We start from the raw sequence: 23503 nt of genomic DNA, 5'->3' as shown, positions 1-23503 counted from the left end.
TCTTGAAAAATTATATTTTTACCTGAATCAGTTAATGTAAGAGATACATGAAAAGAGACCTCAAGGATTAAAAAAGGCGGATATGGTTTGTTATTATTTAATTTAAAAAATGATGGAATGAAAAGTCATAAATAATATTTTTATAAAAATATGGTGGTCATTATTATTTTTGGAAGCAATTTCTGGGGGCCAAAAAAACTTGAAGACCAGGCTTAGGGGCCAAATTTTTTTGGGCATAGCCAACCCCCTTTCCATGCTAATATGCACCCAATTTTTATCCAAAATATTACTCCTCCTTAATTTATACAAATAAGCAATCTTTTAAGTAGTGTTGTTAAACGGCTCGATTTGAGCCGATTTTTAAAAACAGCTAACTCAACATTATATCCAGGAAAATATTGCCTAAGTATCGAGATCTTGATAATAGATGTTTAATCCTATGTGCCATCTATGAACAAAATCTTTAAGCTTGCATAATATTTTTCTGGATAAAATATTGAGTTAGCCGTTTTTAAAAATCGGCTCAAATTGAGCCGTTTAACAACACTACTTTTAAGCAGTAAGCTATTTTGGACAAATTTTAAATATTTAAATATAAATACACCTTAAAAAATATTGAATTAAATATAAATAAATTTTTTAAAATTAAATATAAATACCAGAAGCCTGCAGGCCCGGCCTGGAATCATAGGCCGAGCCGTATTTTAATTTTTTTAAATAAACCCGGGCTGGGCCGGGTCTGAAGAGTTTTTCCTGTTTCTTTTTTATAAGACATACGATTTTTTAACAATAAATATGTTCCAAACAAGAAAAGCTTTTTAATCACATCATCTATCAAATTGACAGTTTATCAATAGAAATGACAAGTGATTAAAATTTATTAAAACATATTATTATTCCGAATAATTTAATATTCGTCGAATCGAATATTTGAATAATTCGATTCGAATTAAACAAGTTATTCGAATAAATAATTTACTTTTTTGTATTGTTATCAATCGATTAATAGTACATTTGATTCATTTTTGAATAGCAATTTTTTAAAAAATATAAATATTAATTAAAATAATGCCAAATTTTAGTTTAGATTTGCTTTTTCAGTAAATTAATTTTTTAATTTTTAAGCAGATGATTTTTCTTAATTTTTAAGCAGACGAATTTTCTTAATTTTATTATTAATAAAATGTTTAATGCTAGTATTATGAGCACAGAAGCAAATATTGAAAATGATCAAAATGAAGTTATTCATATAGAAGTTTTGTTGAAAAATAAAAAGTTTTAATATTATTTACTATTAAATATATATTTAAAATGTTATTGATAGGAATTATGAATATGATATGATAAAAAAACGCGTATTATTATACTTAAAATCATTTTACATGATTTTTATCGATCACCATTTATTAATCGAAAAGATTAAAGATGATTATTTAAAAGATAAAGTTATTTCAATATCAGTTGATCAATCGAGTATTCCTGAAGGCATAGTACATTATTCTGCCTATATTTTAAATAAGTTTTGTCGAAAGTTTTTAGATGTTGATAATAATAATATTCAAGTTCATTTATATCATCTAAATATGGTTCATGAAAATAACATATTTAATAAAACTATAAATGGGGATGATATGGATCAAGTCAGTAGCGGTAGTTCAGAAAACTTATCATCTTCAAAAAATTGGATGCTGCCTTCCTATGCTTTTCATAATTTGTGGGATACTTTAGTTTTTGATTCTCATATCAAAAATGATGTTAGTTTTATCAATTATGGAAATTATAAAATCAAATTTTATATATTTTTTAAAGCTATTAGATTATGCATATACCACTATACTTTTTTCACGTCACATGATAGATACTACTATTATTAGTTGGAACAAAGTTATTTTGCTTCACGGTATTTTGTAGTATATGTAATTTTCTTTTCTTAGTTTCCATAGGACCTCCAGGAACTGGAAAAACATCTTTAAGTAAAGCACTTTGTCAGAAAATTACTATAAGAATGTCAGAAGTTTACTCTTACGGTTATTTAGTTGAAGTCAATAGCCACTGTTTATTTTCCAAGTGGTTTTCAGAGGTGAAACAAATTAATTTTATACAAAAATTAATTATATTTTGGTAAGTCATTGAATCGTGGGGAATCGAAAACCAATCTCTTAGATAAAATTATATGGAGTAGGATAAATATATAATAAAAAAAATGGTTTAATAAAATTATATTCTGGCAATTTAATAAAATCACTGGTTTATAAAAATTAATAAAATAAACCAATAAAAAATTTCTATGTGATTCAATGACTTACCAATATTTTTAATTAAAGTAATATTTTTTTTAAAATTTTATATCAATAGAGTGGGAAATTAGTTCAGCGATTGTTTCAAAGGATTAATGATTTAGTTATAGATTCCCAAGCACTAGTATTTGTATTGATTGATGAAGTTTATATCTCATAATATCATTCATTTAAAATTTTAAAGGTGGAAAGCTTGGCCTTAGCCAGAAATACGTCTGTTTCCAATTCTGAACCATCGGATGCAATAAGAGTTGTCAATGCCATTCTTACCCAAATAGACCAAATTAAAAGGTTATTTAAAAAGTATCAATAAAACCTAAAAAGTGGATACAAAATAATATTCGTTTGATTGTTATAATAAATTACTTGAAACTGAGAGGCAGGCGGGGTAAATGAGTAATCATTTGATTTTTTAACCCCTTGACATAAGCATATTCAGGATCGTAAAAGTGGGTGGGGATTTTTGCTTTTTTTTCATTCTAATATTTGCACCTGTTTTTTTGAAAAAAAGTTCCAAAAATCATTATTTAATAATTTATCAACTTAAACTTACTTTCTTAAAAAAAATATGGTATATAATGTAATCGACATATTTTTTTGGGAGAGGGTTGCTGGAGACGTGTAGCTGTAAAGCAGGGATGTAGTTGGAGGGGGGGGGGCACACAATTCTCTTGCCGATTTAAAGAAAATTATCATGCCCTGCCAGAAATTTCCAAAAGTAGGGGGCTCCAAAAGATTTGAATTATTTTTTATAATTTTTTGTCATTAAATATACATAACATGTTTTATAAACAAAATGGTATTAATGTAATTATAGGGGAGCAGACCCGGGATAGTATCCCGAGATAGGTAATTTCTTAAATATTTTAAAACTAATAAACTTTTATATTTAAAATTTAAACCATACATGTTAATTAGACGCTTCAGGTTATAACAATGTTTCGCAAAATTGTGCTCATGAAATGTTTTAAATGCAAATTTAATTTTAACATGCCCAAAAGTAACTTTTTTAATTTTAAACTTTACGAATAACTTTTTTTTATAAATGTTACTCAGATTAATCTAAATGATAAAGTAATCTTAATTGAATAATATATAAAAATATTGACGATATTTATGTTAATTCAATATCTTGAAATTGAATTTTAAATAAATATGGAGACCTGGAGCAGGTTTTGGTGGAGTAAGTATTAACCATTTTTAAGCAGGGATTTATTTTAATAAAAAAAAATTAACTTTATTTATAAAAACACCATGAGCCACGAGTTTGTCAATGTTGTTTTTTAAATGATAATTTTAAGTGATAACAAGGTTTTCCAGGTGATATATATAATATGGAAGAATCAGGTACATTTAACATATTTGATCTTCATTAATTTACGTAGGATTAAAATAGAGATTTTTATGCTAATTCGTGACAATTTGAAAATCAGTCAGGAAAGGAGGGTTCTTAAGGTAACTAAAGTGTTTATTTAGGACGCAAGAACAATAAAGTTGAAGTGCAACCTCTATATAAAAATTTTAAGAATCTAGTAGCCATCCATCAACCAATGAGTAAGGTTGATGTTAAGTTTTTCTAGTCATGATGAATTACTATCATTGACTTTGGGAGGATTTTGCTAAAGTTGTATTATTTAACCTGTTAAAGAAAGGTATTTATTTTGAGTGAAAAATTGAATAACAAATTGCTTTCAAAATTATAAAATAAAAAATTGGCGAAGAACCAATTTTAGTCTGTTTTAATAATCAATTAGAAATAATCACAAGGAGTGCATCTAATAATGTTGCACCCCCACAGACCAAGTCATACCCATCAAGACTAAGAATAAAGACTTTCAGTCAAACTAATATAATATTAGCTTTTATTTGATACCTGCTGAATTTTGACCGACGGGTCCCACCGTCAGAAAGGGGAAAACACAATCCGTGATCGGGGGTCCGGGATGGTCGATAATGGGATCCAGGGGGCCGGGTTTGGGTATTGATTTTGTCATGGGATCAAGCGGACAACGTAGTGTAATAAAGGTAACTCGAATTTATTTTAAAGGTTAATCAAAAGTAAATACAACCGAATTAAGGTAAAACAAATTTATTTTAATAGTTAAAAAAAAAGTAAATAATAAAATCATTACATAAAAAAAAATTACGATCCCGAATTTCATTTTTCGTGGTCTTTGCATAGATAAATTAAATAATAAAAGAAAAGAATGTTAATAATCCAGGCCCATCTCGAAACTGGCTAGAACCAGTTTTGAGGATGAAATCAAAACAAGCTTGGTATACGTGAACAAAGAAAAAAAAGATATACATGATAATGAGAAAAACACATCACTTCTAATTGAACAAAGAAAACAAAAATATAAATGGTAATATAAAAACATATCAATAGAACAAAGACATAATAACTATTATAAACTAGTTAAAACACAACTATACACATATCATAAAAATTAATTTTTACACCCTCCCCCCACCCCCCAGACCAAGTCATACCCATCAAGACCAAGAATGAAGACTTTCAGTCAAACCATATTAAAATTAGCTTTTATTTGTTACTCATATCAAAAAAAATTATTTTTACACCCCCCCCCCACACCCCCAGACCAAGAATGAAGAATTTCAGTCAAACCATATTAAAATTAGCTTTTATTTGATACCCATATCAAAAAAAATTATTTTTTACATCCACCCCCACCCCCCAGACAAAGTCATACCCATAAAGACCAAGAATAAATATTTTCAGTCAAACTAATTTAATATTAGCTTTTATTTGATACCCATATCAAAAAAAAAATATTTTTACACCCCCCCCCCCCTCCCCACCCCCAGACCAAGTCATACCCATCAATACCTAGAATAAAGACTTTCAGTCAAACCACAATAAAATTAGCTTTTATTGATACCCATACAAAAAAAATTATTTTTTACACCCCCCTCCACCCCCACCCCCCAGACTAAGTCATACCCATCAATACCTAGAATAAAGACTTTCAGTCAATCCATATTAAAATTAGCTTTTATTTGATTCCTATATCAAAAAAAAATATTTTTTACACCCCCCCCCCCCTCTACCCCCCTCCCCCAGACCAAGTCATATTATAAAGACCAAGAATAAAGACTTTCAGTCAAACCATATTAAAATTAGCTTTTATTTGATACCCATATCAAAAAAATATTTTTTTTACACCCACCCCCCAGACCAAGTCATACCCATCAAGACCAAGAATGAAGACTTTCAGTCAAACCATATTAAAATTAGCTTTGAAATGTATCAGGTCAATTCAGCGAAACTTTTATCGCGAAAATTTTATCGCGAATGTCGTTTATCGCGAAAAGTTTTTTATAGCGAAGGTAAAATCGCGAAACCAATTCTGCGAATTTATCTCCGCGAACATTTATAGCGAAGACAATTTCGCGAAGCCATTGTCGCTAATTTATTTCCGGGAAACCTTAACAGCGAATTTATTAGAGCGAATACATTTTAGCGCAACATTTTACGCGAACACTTTACAGCGAATTTTTTATCGCGAATATGTTTGCGCGAAGTCATTCTCGCGAGCGCATTACCGCGAAACAATAAATATATTGCGAATGCATTTATTTAAAAGAAAACAATATTATTTATTATTTGATGTTTTTTAATAAAAAATGATAAGCTACTATTGTAATATTATTTTTGTTACAATTTATTAGTGATTTTCACGCTCAAGATATTAAGTAAAAAATATTTCTTGAAGTTTAAAAAGATTTTTGAACATATTTTGATAAAAATTTTAAATCTTCTTTGTAAATATATTTTTTTTGAGGAATTCTTTTGTGAAATTTATTATAAATATACAATTTTTAAGTAAAATCTTTTATAGTTTTTTTTATCATTTTTTTGTAAAATTATCTATTTCTTAAATATATTAAAAGGGGTGGGTTTTCTAAAAAAAATTTTTTTAAATATTTATATTCAACTTATTTATGTAAGGAAAATAATTTAATTTGACAATTGTCATATTCGTTATTTCTTAAGATTTTTGAAATTTATTGACTCAAAAGGGTAAAAATATCATTTATATTGTAAAGATGTTAAATTTTAAATTCAATGAAGATGTTCTTGGAAATATGGCAATCATAATCGGTATTTTTAAACATATTAGATTTTTTTAACGCTAATGGGCAAAAATATGTATTTTTAATATGTTAAATTATAATTTCAATTAGGATGTACCATATAAAAGCGAAAATTGCCATAATCATTATTTTTAAAGTTTTTTTACAATTTTTTGAAATAAATGGGCAAAAATATAAGCTGTTGCATGTTAAAATAAAATTTCAGTGAAGATGTACCATAGATATAAGTTACAATTGTCATATTCGTTGTTTATAAAGTTTTTTGAATTTTTTTGTTGCAAATGGGTAAAAATATATATTGTAAACATGCTTAATTAAAATTTCATGAAGATCTACCATTGAAAAGTGTCAATTGTCATAATCGTTGTTTATAAAGTGTTTTGAATTTTTTTGTTGCAAATGTGTAAAAATATAGATTGTAACATGCTAATTTAAAATTTCATGAAGATAAGATATACCATTGAAAAGTGACAATTTTTATAATCGTTATTTTTAAAATTCTTTGATTATTTGCTAACTGTGAATGCAAGCGATAAACGACATTCGCGATAAAAGTTTCGTGAGAAAGTGTTTCGCGATAAAAGTTATGCTGAACTGACATGGAACCTTTATTTAGTACTTAGACATATCTTATATCATAAGGCCAAAAAAAAACAACATTGAAAATTAATGAATAACAATAAAATTATAAAACGCAACGAAACTCGTGTACGCTTTTGAAATAAGATTCCTCTTTATCATATTAAAACGTGATAATGCCGTATAGTTCTTTATCCTTTAAAAAATTGAAATTCTAAAGGGATCCCTTTAAGTCCCGTGAAGATCCCGGATAGTCATGATCCCTTTAAAAATTACGACATATACATAAAAATTGAAAAAAATTAATAAAATAATATTAAAAAAGTTAGGTTGGCTCCTTGGGAAGGAGGCTTCCAATGAAAATAATCTAATTTGATTTATGTATGGCGATAGAAAGTTGTTGTTAGAGGTAATTCCCGTCCATAAAAAAGAATATCTAATAGAAATAGGAGTATGACATTGTATCCATTTTGACTAGTTGAAATCTTGCTTCCCCCATAAAGCTGCATATATCAAGATATATACAAGTCTACTTCATTATAAAAACTAACCAGACAAGGTTTATTTTATGTAATGGGTGACAACATGGTAAACTTTATAATTTATTTTATCTATAAAAAAATATATATCTATATTTTTAGATCAATTTTTCTATAAAATTTTGTTTAACATTAAATAGATTTTTTGGGCATCCCTTAGATAAAATAAATATTGATATAAGTTTTGACACTCATCAAATTTTGAATAAATTTTATAAAGAGGAGTGTCTAGATTTTAATTTATTAAATAACAACCACTCTGTCATCAGGTGCCCCGGTAAAAAAGTTTAGTATTGCTAAAAATGTTTATACAGATAAACTGTGTTACCTTAATGATAAAAATTTTGAGAATGTTTTATTATTAAAATCTAACAATTATTTATAATTATTTAAGATAAATTATTTAAATCTAACAAACATTATTTTAATTATAAATTTGTATATATTTAAATTTTTATAATAGAATCCTAAATTAAGAATTATGCACACCTTACACAAGTAGAATAAAAATTGTATCTGTATCTAGTTACCTACGAAATATCTGTGACTAGATCCATTTTCGACGATGTATCTATATTTAGATTCATTTGAAAAGTATCTTTTAATAATTTTGCTATTTATACCTTAATAGATATTTACGAACTGAAAAATTTGCTAAGGGGGGATCACCCCTTCTTTGGTTATGTTAGTTTGAAGGCTAAAATTAGTGTTGTTAAAAAATCCGATTCGGGTCGATCTTTAAAAACGGTCCATTAAGACTATAGAAAATAATATTATATAAGCCTCGAGATTTGGCAAATAGATTCAAACTTTTTTGCCATCTATGAGCAAAATCTCATGGCTTGCAAAACATTATTTTTGCTAACATCATAGTCGGCCTCTTTTTAAAAACCGCTCAAATGAGCTATTAACAACACTACCTAAAATTGGGAGCAAATATATGTTTTATACATAGTTTCAACTATGTGTTCTTTTGAAGAGAGCCTCCTAGTTTGACTTGTTTTGTAAAAATATTAATGGCATTTTTTGCTTTTTTAAATAGTAGATAAACAAATGAAAATTCATTATGCTCGATTCATTCTAGAATTCCTAGGATATTATTAAAAGTCGTCCAACGTTTCTATGTTATATATAAAGATAGTGGCGTAGACATTTGTGGGGGGTGGGAATAACGTTCCTCTCAATTACCCAGAATTTTATTAAAATAATTAATTACAAATTTAAATTAATTACATATTTTTGAAAATTTATTTTTTATAATCTTAAATCCATTTTAAAATAAAGGATTATTATAAATGAAGTATTTTATTCCTCTTATTGATACATTTTTTTTCAATTAAGGGAAAGATTTATTAACTATAATTCTATTTTAAAATGTTTTTATTTTCCTTAGACAGTAGAATCTGAATTGTTGATTACACAGTAAATGCGTGTAGATATTTAGAAAGTCGCGGAGTTTTACTCAATTGATTTAGAAGGATCGTAGATAAGTTACTTTGTAATGTAGAGTTTTGCAAGTTTGAGAAAAATTGAGTATTCTGAGACCAAAAAACTCTTTGCAATCACTTTCCATGTATATTTGCACTTTGAATTCCTTGCCTAATATTAATTTTTTTTTATTACTTTAGCTATATTACCCACTAGTACCTTCATTAATGAAAGATCTTTCTTAACTTTAAAATAAAAACTTATTTAAGAGAAACTACCAGTGAAAGCCGTTTAAATGGATTAGCCTATTAAATATATATAAAGAGATTAATTTAGATAAAGATTTAATCCTTGATGTAGCAAAATCTTAGAGGTGGACCATTTTTTAAATTCAAATCAAAGAATTGCAATAAAGTTATTATGTCATCATATTTGCAATGTTACCTATTATTTATTTTTATTATACATAAAATTTAATTATAATTAAATTAAGTCATCATATTTGCAATATTAACTATTATTTATTTTTATTATACATAAAATTTAATTATAATTAAATCATCTATTTATTTTTTATACTAACTAATAAAATTTATGGAATATAATTATACTTATCTTATAACATGTTATTTAGAATCAAATTTATCAGATCTGCAAATTATGCCTCTACCCCCCCCCCTCCCCTCCACATTTTTGAATTTTTAATGGGTTATCTATTGGACATATCTGTACCATTTTCAGTTTGATTGGTAATGGGAGGCCTACTTCATGAACCCCCTACATTTGAATTTAGAAATAAAATGTTTATTGGTCGTTAGAGAATCATTTGTATCGTTTTCAGTTTGATTTGTGCAGTTACTGTTTTCCACATATGACCGTTAAAGTTTTGGCGCCAAAAAATGAAAAACACTCAATATTAATATTTTTTAAATTTTTTAACGTATAACGATAGGGAATTAGTGCTTCAAAATATATTAATTTATATTATTTATTTCTGAATTTTTAAAGCGGGATCGATACTATTAACTATTGAGGACATTTTTTACTTTTTAGTGATTATTTTAAATAATTTTTATCTTTATTATTTATTTCTAAAATCAAATTTTAAACTTAAAGTTAGGATCAATTTTTTTTTTTTGCTAATTTTTTTAATGATTGCTTGGATTTGACATGTTAAATGACTATTATTTATAACGAGAAATTAGTTGTTTAAAATAAAACGTCCCTCTTTAGGTTGCGTAGTCCAGCTAGATAAATTAATGTCTATCGAAAAATAGCGAAATGTCTCACGAATGTCCCTCAAAATTGAGAAAATCTTATAATCTCTCTAAATAATCATAAATATTAAAATTCCATAAAATGTTTATTAATGTAAATTAATTAATATTTAAACAGGCAGCTGCATATTTCAATCAAATTTTATAATATCTGTTATTTTCATGCTACACCAAAGTCGGAAAAGAAGTACATTAGCGGTAGCGTCATAGGCAGTGCTGCCCTACAAATATTCAATGCTAATGTTAGCAGAATAATATTAGCCTTTTGTCAGAATAAAACTTTAGAATCTGAAACACGTTCTTTAGCCAATAATGCAACTAAAAAAAGGCATGATATTCTTTCAATATTGAATCAATAAGGATGAAGTGTTTTAATGAATTTAATAGATCGACAAATAAGGTGAAAGAAATAACGAATGTAATAATCTAATAGGCAAATTTTGAAGAAAATGTCCCTACAACGTATTTTTCAATTATTTCTGCAGAAAAGCTTAAACATCTTGAACCTTTAAAAATATATTTTCTCCTTTTAAACAACCATTAATTTTAAAATCATTCTCTGAAGAACAATTGGTAAAAACCCACCTAGGCTTGATCTTAAATGTATGCTGTCATTTAAGTAAAATAATCGAATGCTTGAATCAAATGAAGTTATAATCAGGGATGTGAACCCTCCTTCTAAAAAAATGGGTTCGGATTTTTAGTGAAAAATCTCTAAACCCGGTTTGGGTTCAGTGGGTTCAAGGTTCGGAGACCAGAAAAATAATGACTTATTAAAATAAATTAAAATAACAGAAACATCATTTTTTAAAAAATTTATAATTAGTATTGAGATTGACATAAAAATAATTATAATTATAATATATTCGTTATTTTGTACTTCTGTTTGTCTTACTTTCAATTTAATAATCCACAAAACAACAATATCCTAAAATAGATATTATTATATATTATCATCATTTATAAAAAGTTTTAAAATCAGCTTTGCTGGGTAAAATTTAAAAATTTTACGAAAAATGGCCTACTCTTAAATATAAAGATTCCACGAAAAAATGATCAAAAAATGTTTTTTAAAATTAATATTTTATTTTTGAATAAAAATAATTGTTTTCCTTTTAAATAAGAAATATTTTACAATGAAAATCGTAAATTACATGTATTTTATATTATATTATTTTTAACATGCAAGGTAAAATAAATAAAATGAAAGTTTAAAATAAAAATAAAAATTTAAAAAATTTTTTTTTAAAAAAAAGCTTGGAAACTTAAATTTTAAAAAAGGGTTCGGGTTTGGGTTCAGCGAAATATCGAGAGTTAGGGTTCAGGGTTTGGGTTCGAGTTCTCCTGGTTATAATATTCGATTTATTATCATTATGGAGGATATGATTGGCATAATAAAGGCTGGAATTTATTTAAGATAATTTAATTTTATTAAAATATAGTACAATATTTTTATTGTATAAATAAATTCCAATTTTTTTTATTGAATATTGATTTGTTTGTATTTTAATACCATTTATTTCCCCAAAATTGTAATGAATTGTTGAGCCTTTACAAGACTTTCCTATCTTGTATCTAATAATATTTGAATAATTTTATTTTTTCTATTTTATAAAATATTTTCTATCTTAATTTTTTAATAAATTTCTCATATAAATATCAGAGATGCAAAGATTCTATTTGCATGGCCTAGGCCGGATTAAATTTTTTTTTTGAATTTTAGACCCAGCTAGGGTTTTTTATTTTTAAGCTTTGCCCAAATCCTTATTTTTTTTAAATATTTACGCTCTGATTTCTTTAAAAAACACGCGAATATAATACAGTTATAAAAAAATTATAGTTATATAAACCGGCATATAAATCACAATAAAATATAAAATTAAACATTTATAATGCGTTCATAAATAAAAATCTACTTTGCGATTGCGCCAATTTTTAAATAATTTTTTGTTTATGGGATTAGATCTCGAAGAATAAAGCTAGTGCCAAAATATTCAGTAATTTTGTTCAAAATTTATAAAAAAGTATGCAATGTTTTAATTGTATTTCTTGGAGGATTATCTACAAAAATGAATCATACCATTTAAATTATGAAATTAATTAGCCTTCAGATACTATTATCTTCTGAATAAAATTTAGCTAAATATTTAATTTTTCAATATCAAGATTTGATATATCCTCAGATTAGAGGGAGTTATGAGGTATAGTCTTTATAAATTGAATAGAGCAATTTCATAAATTAAAAACCTTTTCTTGATTTGTCAAAATTAAATCCAAATGTGGAAAATGGTCATTTTATAATGATCCTCAATTGAGTTCACGTTAATATTGGAACGATTTCTTTGTCGGCAAAGTCGAGACTTGTGAATCCCAAAATCCTATAATTTAGCTTTCACCTGAACAAACACATTAATATCAAGAAATTCCTGGGCGATATTATCTCATGGCCTTCTAAGTTGTATATAATAATATTCGCAATTCTAACTTAAGTTAAATCCATTTTTTTGAAAAATATTGCATAAAATTGTTGTGTAATAAATAATTTATTAATACATTCCAATGAAAAAAATCGGCAATCTTATTAAATCTAATAATGTGTTAGCTTCAGATGAAATATATCAGGTAATTCTGATATTTTTCCAAGGGCATATAAAATAGGCTCCTATATCCAACAAGAGTTGGTCGATCAACAAAACCAATGTTTAAAAGTTATATAATCAATTGCACCATTGTCTAATGATATCTCAAACTTTTTTCTCAGATTATGGAAACCCGGGCAAAATTTACATTTTCTAAAGTAAAAATCAGGAATTTCAGGATTACAAAAAGACTGTAAATACAATCTTAATAATCTTTAATGGGGAATATACTACTAGACTTTAGTTGGGCAAATCTTCCGCCGTTCAACATCAATTTTAGATAAAGTGCATATGCACATGCATGGGTTTCTGGTTATTCAGCTAAGACACAATATGTTAGTCTTAAATAAGCAAATTTGTTAAGCCCACTTAAAATTAGAATATAATTCCTTAAGATTGCATAGAATCAATTGGCACTTCTCCCCTTTAACCTTTATTAATATAACATGGTTTTCCCAGTCATTTTACGACAGTTTTCATAGGAATTATAAAATTTTAAAATAATTTCTATAGTATCCTCTTGAGAAACATTCCCAGAGGTACGTTTCTTAAACTTCACAATGTATATATTGTCCAAATTGTGCGAATTTTAGGAACTAAATAAATATATACCCTTATTTAATTTTTTATTTAAAAGAATAAAATATTTAAAAGATTTTAGTTTAAATATATTATAATTAATGATTTATCAAATATTTATTATGAATTTTTACAATTGACTAATGATTAAAATGCTGTATCTTTTAATAAATTCGGCCCAACTTGAAATTTTGCACATTTATTAATTAGTCCTATATCTATATATAAAAACGAGAGACCGGTTTTCTATTCCCAATTTTTGACATTTCATTTTTTAACAATCTTAACATTATATAACTTTAAAGACCTACCATTACACTATATAAAGAAATTTAAATGACGATTCTAGCTCATTTATATCCAAAATAAAGTGGGGAGAATTTTGCCCAAAATGCCACAATTTTACGACCTTTGAAGGCCCGTATCTCAGCCACTATTTGGAGTTGTAAGATAAAATTTTATTTTCTTAATTATAATATATGCAAACTCTAGTAAGTATATATTTTAGAAAAATCGGGGTCGGGTTGAAACTCTTGTTGATTTGTCATGGAATTTATGGTATTATAAATTAATTATGCATTATAATTTCGTTAATGCCTTGTTCTTTATTAGTTTATTTATAAAAAATTTTTCTGTTTAAAATTAAATACAAAAAAATAAATATATTTTCGTATAAATTATTTTGTAAAATTTTTTAAAAAACGAATTATTGGAATAATTTGAATAGAATACAAAGTAGATATTATTCTTATGAACACGAATAGTAATTTGCAATATTCGATTCGTTTTTGAAGACCTAGTGTGAATAAAGAACTTTGTTGTTTATTTTAAACTCGTTGACGTGGAATAGGAATATAATAACATATTTTCGATTTATTATATAGTCTTGTTTACAATTTTACAAAAAAAAATTGAAGTGCTCTAAAAAATAGACGAAGCAATTTTTCCTAAATATTTAAAAGTAGTTTTATTTTTTCACATATCTCTATCGTAGAAGTTAAATTTTAGAAAAAGATCTTTTAGTATTTTTGTTTATAGAAAATTTAAATTTTTTTTAAAAATCAGAGAACAATACCCGGGGTACCTTTTAATCTTTCGCGGTTCATGTTATAGCACTTCTTTATTGTTCAGATTTTTCTAATCCTAAGTAAATAAATTAAATACATTTTTAAATGTTTCAACATCTCCGCATTATTTATATCACCGGGAAGATCTTGTTGTCACTTAAAACTGTCATATAATTTATAAAAACAAGTCAACCATTTTTATTGTCATTCATAACCCTTGTAAAACTAGTGTCTTCTAGTGTTCTTATATATCATTAGGATTTTTTATTGAAAATAAATCCCTACCTAAAAACGGGCAATATGCTTCCAACAAAACCTACTCCGGTCTTCATATTTAATTAAAATTTGATTTCTAGATATTAAATTACCACAAATATTGTCAATATTTTCTATGCATGATAAAATTGAAATTATTTTATCATTTTTGGAATCGATAATTAGTTTAAATAACTTTTATAAAATTTTTTATTAGTAATGGTGTAATTAAACTACTTTTGACATATTAAAATTTAAATTTGCATTTAAATCTTTTCATGAGCATATTGCTGCGAAACATTTAAAGAACCATTGGAGCATCTTTTTAAAATACATTAAGGTTTAAATTTGAAATATTTAGTTATATCAGTTTTAAAATTATTTGAAAAGTAAATACTGGGCTCGAGATAACACTCTCTAAAAAAGAGTTATTTAATATTAGGAACTTAGAATAAATGTTTTACAAACTTAAATATTCAGATACAAGACTTCAATCTTCATTTTATTTCATCTAATGTAAAAAATTCCTATCAAAAATTTTATGAAAAAAATTAATTAATTCTTATATCTAAGAAAAAAATACATCCAAATTAAAAATTATCGTAAAAATTAATCTTCATTATTATTATTTTTCGGATATAAATATACTTTGATTTCTTGAATAAATTAAATAAAACATATATTTTAATACAATCAGGTGTTTCAATATGTGGTATTCATAAATAGAGTAGAGACAAGGGGAGGAGATATCTTTGGCAAATTTAAAAGTTTTCATAAATATCAATTCAAGATGATAAAAATTATACATCTAACCCCCTCCTACAATGCCTCTACTCCCCCAAAATTGAATAAAATATCTCAATAATTTTCAAAAATAATAATTGAAATTTTTATATAAAGAACAATGAAAGAAAAGAGAGTTCAGACCCAATATAATGTTTAGGAAAATATAACAAAGTCATATTCCTGAAAAAATTAAGCCTAAACCCAGTAAGATTTATGAGAGGGCTGCCACCTCAACCATCAAATTATTTTTTTAACGTGTAGGAGCATTGCCGTTATTTTAAGTTGATAGTACCGATGCCCAGGGCATGAAGTAAATCGCAAAATAGTAACCCTTAACACATTTATGGATATATCTTCTAACTATAAAATGATATTTAGAAATATAGGGAATTTTTTATTTTATGCATTGATTATAGAGCTGTTATTATAATTTTATTTTTAATATGATTATCAACAAAATTGTTATCGATAAAAAGAAAATTACCTACCACAGTCCATTTGGTATCTTCTAATATAAATATATATTTTATTTATGAATTTAGACATCCAAACATAATGATATTGACAACCTCTAATTTAAGCGATGTCTTGGATATAGCTTTCCTTGATAGGACTGATTTGAAAATCTACATAGGAGTTCCATCTGTTGATGCAATATTTCACATTTATAGAACTTGCATGATTGAATTAATGAAAGTTAATTTTTCTTATTTTATTTATAATAGATGCATATTATGATTCTTTAGTAAAATATCAATTAAACTATTCATTGCTTCATAATAAAAAAGTAAGACGTTTTTATAAATATAACGATTACTGAAAGTTGGCCCCGGCGGGGGGGGGGGGGAAGATGGTTTACAAATATCTTAAATATAATAACGAATCTTTTTTTTATTATTAATATCTATACAATAACCCATTTTGCGCTGCACACAATATTTATTCGCTTTTTTGTGCTACATATTTTTGAAAAATAATTGACTTAATGTTCTTTTTCCCACGGTTACACGTCAAATTTAAGGGGAGGGGCAATTCGGTGCACGACAAGGCGCGAAGCCTTGGCGTGGTGATAAATCTTTTCAACAACCACCCACCCTATTCTCCACCAGTGTAAAAATCCTTATAAGGCGCTGAGAAATATTTTAATTTTGTCGGAATGAATATTCTCATCTACATTCTGAGCAGTTAATTATTTGTTTAATATAAATCTTTGGCAAATTCTCATTTGATTTTTACCAAATCGCACATCAGCGTTTATCGGCCGATTTTCATTTTGGGTAAAGAATATATCATAAATAATTTCTCAAACAAAAAATAATTATTTTAAAATTCCTCGTATCAAGGGTATTTATTATTCGGGACAGCATTATATTTTCCAAAGAATTTATGAATGGTATTTTTTTAAATATGAGATTTGTTTCGGAATCGAGCGACATCTTTAAATATTTACCTACATATTATTTAAAGTATAGTAATTCTAAACATTGCATACCAAGCATGGATAAATAACTTTGCTTCTTTTGATAGCCTAGTTATTTTTATCTGTTCCTAAACATGAACTTTGCTTCTTTTGATAGCCTTGTTATTTTTATCTGTTCCTAAACATGAACCGATAATCGTTATGCTTAGAATCTGTTTGAAAGCGTTCTTAACTCAATAATTAAAATTGTAATTTTTCGACATTTATTAATTGATTTATTCATTTTTACTCTCTTCAGCAATAACTATAATAATGTTTATAAAATGAATAAAAAAATTAGGCCCAAATCGATATCATTTTGTTGGATCAAGTTTAAGCTTAGTAATGTAGTAATTAGTGCGAAAAACTTTCAATATTTTTCATCTTTTTTTACTCATGTCAAATATTAAACTCGGTTCATGTAGCTTTTTTAAATGTATCAACTCTTTTGTGAAAACTGGTATTAATATTTTACAATTTTTTTCCTCATACTCTTTAATCTCGTTCTATCGCTATCATCTTTAGCAATAATGATCTAGTAGGATTGTCTTACGACTAATGCGCATCCCTATTTACTGTAGAAGGGTTATTTTAACACATACAAATATCCAAAACCAGTATTGGCAACTCTGACAAATGACTGGCCATTTTTTTCCTCATACTCTTTAATGTCGTTCTATCTTTATCATCTTTAGCAATAATGATTTAGTAGGATTGTCGTACAATAATGCGCATCCCTCTTTGCTGCGGAATGGTTATTTTAACACATATAAATATCCAAAACCATTGGCAACTCTAACAAATGATTGGTTAAATTCAGTCAATTGACCAGTCAATACAGAAGAAATTTAACCTGGTCAAATCAGGACAAATACTTTAAAAAATCTAAAGAAAATATGTATGAAAGAAAATACTATATAAATACATGTATTCACAATGCTGATTTATTTGGTCCCCAATATCAATGGGAGCATCTTACAAGTATTGAATTAATGAAATATGTGATATAATACAAGAATTAGGCATTTTATAAGGGAGTGATAATCAAAATTATAGATTCATTTGTCTTAAAAACATTTACTTGGTTACCGTATTTCACCATTGTAATATTGGTACTGACCAAATCGTATATTTCACCGGTCAAATTTACAACCCTGACTAAAACCTTATTTTATTTTTTATCTAACCATGGGTAATTTTTTAAAACTAATATTGATCTCTGTTTCATATATCAGGCCAATGCCAATTTTCAGTTTAAGATCTATGTAAATTAAATAAAATTCCGATTTTTCTAAATTAAAATATTACATATAACATATGAATGTCTGAGCTAATAGAATAAACTTTAATTATATATTTTCACTTTATATTTTGGGAAAACTTCTTCATCATTGAATGATAATGAGTTTAATCATAATGTTAGAGTTAGAGTCTATTTTGTTAGGATTAGGTTTAAAATTAAAAAGGAAACTATTTTATTATAGGAAAAAGTATTGTAAGAAAATAAAAACATTTTTAATCAATATTTAATAATTTCGGTAGAAAATTAAAAAAACATATAGAAAAATGTGATAAGAAAGCTAAATATAAAAATGTAGTGAACTTACTTTATCTCAAAGAATGCACGTATGAACGTTTTACAAGTTGGTGAAATAAAAAAGGTTGTTTAATCAAGATTTACAGTTAAAATGAACGTAGAAGAATTTTGCTCATCATTAAAATTGAAAATCGCTAGTTTTTTTTGAACTTTGAATTTTTACTTACTTCGGGACCAAACTTCAGGCCCACCACATGTCCAAAAATGAAATTTTATAATCAAAAAATTCAATTTTCCTCTTTTGTATAAGTTTCAAAATGATAAAGCAATCATTATTAAAAACTCTTTTATTTTTATAAATATTTGAAAAGTAAATCCATAATTAGTATATTTTTCTTATTTAGCCCAAACCAAAATTATTTAACGAAAATCTTCCACAATCGAATTATTTTTACCTTGAACCCTGTTCGGGACCCTTCACTCCCAAAAAGGGTCCCTTAAATATTAGCTACTACACTACATATTGAGCAAAAGTTAAGTAGAATAATATTCACAAATAAAAAATTGAAAATAAAATATTTTTTAGGAGTAATTTTTCAATTAAAAAAAATTATTTTTTGAAATACTTGAGTTTATAAATAATATTTACAATTATTTTATTTTAAATGTGCAAATTTATTGTGATTATATGATATGTTCATATTTAATGATTAAACACGTAGGTCGGAATAATAAAACCAAAATTGACATTGGTGGACTTAAAATGTCTCCGAATAATGCATTTCCAAGAACAATTGTCGACGACTCACAGCATAAGGCTATATGATATCAGTAAAATAAGCGAAGGATTCAGTGGTAGGACCCTAAGAAAAATACCGTTTTTAGCACATGCACTATATCTTAAAGTATTAAAATAATTGTTTAGTTTATTTTAAAATATTTTATAATAATTTTTAAAAATTTATTAGAAAAATGTGTGCACGATGGATGAATATTTAAAAGCCCTAGAGTCCACCATCTGGCTTAAGCACAAAGAAGAAAAAACATCATCGAAAAAAGAATGTTTATAAATGATATTTCAGCAAGTGTAATTTTTTAGTATATTCTCTGTGACCGTGAATTTTTTAGATTAAGTTATTTGTTAAAATAAAATATATTTTAAATAACTTCTTATTTAATGACAAACGCTCAATAAAAATAATATAAAATAAGCATCATTTAGCTCAAATAAAAAAACTAGATTGTGATATTGCTGATAAAAGAACTGAAACGCTCAAATTTAAAAATTGAATCTTGCTTTTTCAATGATTAGATTATTTTATTATATTATAAAACGTTAAATAAGGCTTTATGGTAACAACGATAGAGTCGTTACTAATGGCCTTAACTTTTTGAGGACGCCATTCGTTACTTGTTTCAAAGTAACTAGTATCTCGTTTCTTTTTTTGAGTAACAGTAATGCAAAACGATATTCGCTACTTTAAATTTTTTCTTAAAAAATATAGAAAATATAATTATATTTTATTTTATTATACATTATATTATATTTTTTATTTAAAAATAATTTAAGCCTAGTTTTTATCAATGATATTACATTTTTGTTGTTGAATTTTATACAGTCAAGATTGTTTATCTAATTTGTATTCTCTAATATTATGATTTATTTTATAAACAATATGTCAATATTACTTATTTCTTCAGCCAAATATGATTTAACTTTGCCCTGACGGGACAATTAATTATCACCAAGGAAGGTAATTTACTATATTTTCCTAATTATCCACTGAGGGGGCAAATATTTTCACCAATAAATTAATTTTCTATATTTATTTTATTTACCTACTGAAGTATATTCTCACCAAGGGAGCTAATTTTTTTTTTAAAATTTATTCTATTATTACCAAGTGAGCTTATTTCATTTTTCCTATTTACCTACTAAGGGGGCGAATATTATCACCAAGTGAGCTAATATAATTTATTATATTTATCAGAGACCTGCAAGCCTGTCCGGGTATACGGGTCGGGCCAATTTTAATTTTTTAAATATACATGCTGTTAAAATATTTTTTAAAAAACCCGGCTGGGTCGTATATCTCATACCCGATTTTAAATCGCTATTATTAGCTATAAAAATTAATAAATGTAATATATTTATTGAAAATCCAGGGTTGGCCGAGTTTTTTAAAATAAATCCAGGCAGAACCTGAAAGTATAAACTTGGGGCCATAGTTGGCGGAAAAATATTCCAAAAAAAATCCGGGCCCTGCAAAATATCTCTGCAGTTCTCTTAAAGGGGCGAATATTATTTTTTTCTATATTTATTTTATTTGCCCACTGAGGAAGCTAATATTATTACAAAGAGGGTAAATATTTTATTCTTTATAAATACTATTTACACACTCGGGAGGGGGGGGGGAGAACTATTACCACCAAGTGGGTAAATATTACTAAGGGGGTAAATATCATTTATTCTTTATAAATTCTATTTACAAGGGTGTAACTAACCTCAGCCATTTGGATATATTTTTATCAATTCTTATCTCATTAAGGGTAGAAAAAAGATTCAAGGATTTTATTGTCGTAACTGCAAAATCCAGGTCCTTTATTGATTTTTGAGGAGCAATTTGAATTCCATTAATGTAATCCAATAAATATTAAGAAGGCAATTGTTTCATATTATAATTAATTAGAAAAATATATTTTGAAGACTAGCTGTTGCGGTTTTTTCTTTTTTTAGACTCGTGTTTCAAGATATAAAGAACCATCACGTAGTTATGATTAAAGGTCTGCATCCAATGTTTTAAAAAAATTTAACCCTCCCGCCCAACCCTCCCATAGTTTTCAAAAAAATATATACCCACCCGCCCCGCCCATTTGTCTAAAATTTCTTATCCGCCCGCCCATTAGTATAAAATTTTTTACCCGCCCCACCATTATTTATAAAAAATTTTAACCCAATCCACTTATAAAATTTAATAATGGCCATTCTTTCAATTTTTTAAGCATATAATAAAAATATTTCAGCATTACACCTCTACAAAAAGTTTATAATTTAGGAAATTAATTTAAGAATAAAAAAAATATTCAATTTAAATTATTAACAATTTATTTGACCAAATAAGAATATTTATGAAAAAATATAAATATAAAATTGATATTATATGTAATTATAATGCAAAAATAATAATGAATCGACATTTTCTGGATTCAAACACCTTCTTTGTTCTAAAAACCTTCCAGCAATGCTAAATCCTCGTTCAGAAGAAGCACTAGTTGCAGGAATCGCCAATATTTTTCTTGCTAATCTTGATAGCTTTGGTAAATCTCTTGTCGTTTCCACCAAAATAGGATATCCATCTGAAGTATATCCCCTTCCTCAAGTGAGATCCAGATGTCCCGTATGCAATATATATAAAACTCTTTTTTTTAAGTGAGTACGAAGATTAATCTGCCATTCCAAAATAAAACACCGTGCTATTTTCGTAATCGTTTCATGCTATTCGGAATAGTAACAGAACAAAATACTATACAGTTTTATAAACCAGACCTCGAGTTAATATTAGAAACAGATGCATCTAACCAAGGATTTGATGATAATGGTAACAAATTTCTAATAGCTTACACCTCAAGAACTTTACAAGCTGAATAGAATAGACAAAAAAGCAAAAGCAATAATAAAATACGTAGAAAAATCTCATAACTATTTGTATGGACGAAAATTTAAAATTTGAACAGACCACAAACCTTTAATAAAGATATTTGGTAATAACAGAGATTTAAGCTCATTAACAAACCAAAGATTATTACGTTGGGTTTATAAATTATCTGCATATGATTATAATATAATGTACAAGAATGGCGCTAATAATATAATTGCAGATCCTTTATCGCGAAACCCAATAGGGAAAAATGATGATAGAATAACAAGTGAAAATAAAACAGTGAAATATATAAGAAATCTTACTATGATACATTAACTCTATCAAGAAAAGAAATGGTACAAATATACAAAATCAAGCATCAGAATTTCAAGCTTTTAAAACATGAATAGATGAAATAGAAAACGATGACGGTATTTCATTTTGGAATGGCAGATTAATCATTCCGTACTCACTTCAAAAAAGAGTTTAGCAGATATTGCATAGGGGACATCCGGGTATTACAACAATGAAATCCATTACGAGACATTATATATGGTGGGAAAAATTAGATAAAGATGTCGAAAAACTAGTAAAGTGTTCTTCAATCAAAAAAACGATTGGTACAATAAAAAGAAAGATTGTTACTGATCACAATTAATTATGATTTTCTTTAGTTTGTTTTTTAACAAAAATTTTAAATTTCCTTAACTCGCCAGCCCATTGTTTAAATTTCTTAACCCGCCCGCCCGCCCTTAGTTTCAAAATTTTTTAACCCGCCCGCCTGCCCATTTTCATAAATTTTTTAACCCGCCCGCCTGCCCATTTTCATAAATTTTTTACCCGCACATCCCGCCCACTTAGATAGGCGGGTGTGGGCGGGCGGGCCGAAACCCCACCCAATGCAGACCTCTAGTTCTGATTAAACAAATCGATTTTAAACTTATAAAAAAGGAAGTGATATTTTTTGAGACAGTTTAACATTTTTAAATAAGGAATGTGATAATTTCTGCACTTTTTTTGAAAAACATTTGCACTTTTTGGTCCCAGAATGGCTAAACTAATTTTAATTTGATGGTGCCCGGTTACTACCGTGCTTCCTCCTAGTTACATGCAATATATAGTCCCTTTTTCGATATATAAAGTCATTAAATTTGTGAAAACTAGTCCTTTAGAAATCGTTTTTTTTTCATCTTTTATATTTTATTATATGATATCATAACCACAAAATATGCATATAATTCAATCATTTAAGATTATAAATTGCAATCTAATAAAAAAAACGATTAAATACAGAATCAAAA

General features: G+C 26.7%; 1 protein-coding gene across 1 annotated transcript; it reads left to right on the top strand.

The window, feature by feature from the left end:
* Positions 1-1382: 1382 nt before the first annotated feature.
* Positions 1383-22210, top strand: LOC135926864 (pachytene checkpoint protein 2 homolog). Its single transcript, XM_065462797.1, has 9 exons — positions 1383-1754; positions 1810-1900; positions 1944-2080; positions 2356-2442; positions 2482-2588; positions 16108-16261; positions 19284-19466; positions 19530-19623; positions 21993-22210. The coding sequence occupies exons 1-9, from the start codon at positions 1383-1385 to the stop codon at positions 22208-22210; spliced, it is 1443 nt and encodes a 480-aa protein (XP_065318869.1).
* The last annotated feature ends 1293 nt before the right edge of the window (positions 22211-23503 follow it).

This window comes from Gordionus sp. m RMFG-2023, chromosome 3 (assembly GCF_954871325.1).
Source record: "Gordionus sp. m RMFG-2023 chromosome 3, tfGorSpeb1-WG-v2, whole genome shotgun sequence".
In the NCBI taxonomy this organism is placed as follows: Eukaryota; Metazoa; Nematomorpha; class Gordioida; order Chordodea; family Parachordodidae; genus Gordionus; species Gordionus sp. m RMFG-2023.
Note: the sequence above shows the minus strand (reverse complement) of the source record. Positions and strands in the feature narration are given on the sequence as shown.

Excerpts from the sequence above, each read along its gene's own strand:
- LOC135926864 (XM_065462797.1), top strand. The coding sequence starts at position 1,383 with ATGATTTTTATCGATCACCATTTATTAATCGAAAAGATTAAAGATGAT. Across the intron at positions 1,755-1,809 it reads ATTCTCATATCAAAAATGAT|CTATTAGATTATGCATATAC; the intron begins GTTAGTTTTATC and ends TATTTTTTAAAG. Across the intron at positions 16,262-19,283 it reads GCATGATTGAATTAATGAAA|GTCGGAATAATAAAACCAAA; the intron begins GTTAATTTTTCT and ends TTAAACACGTAG.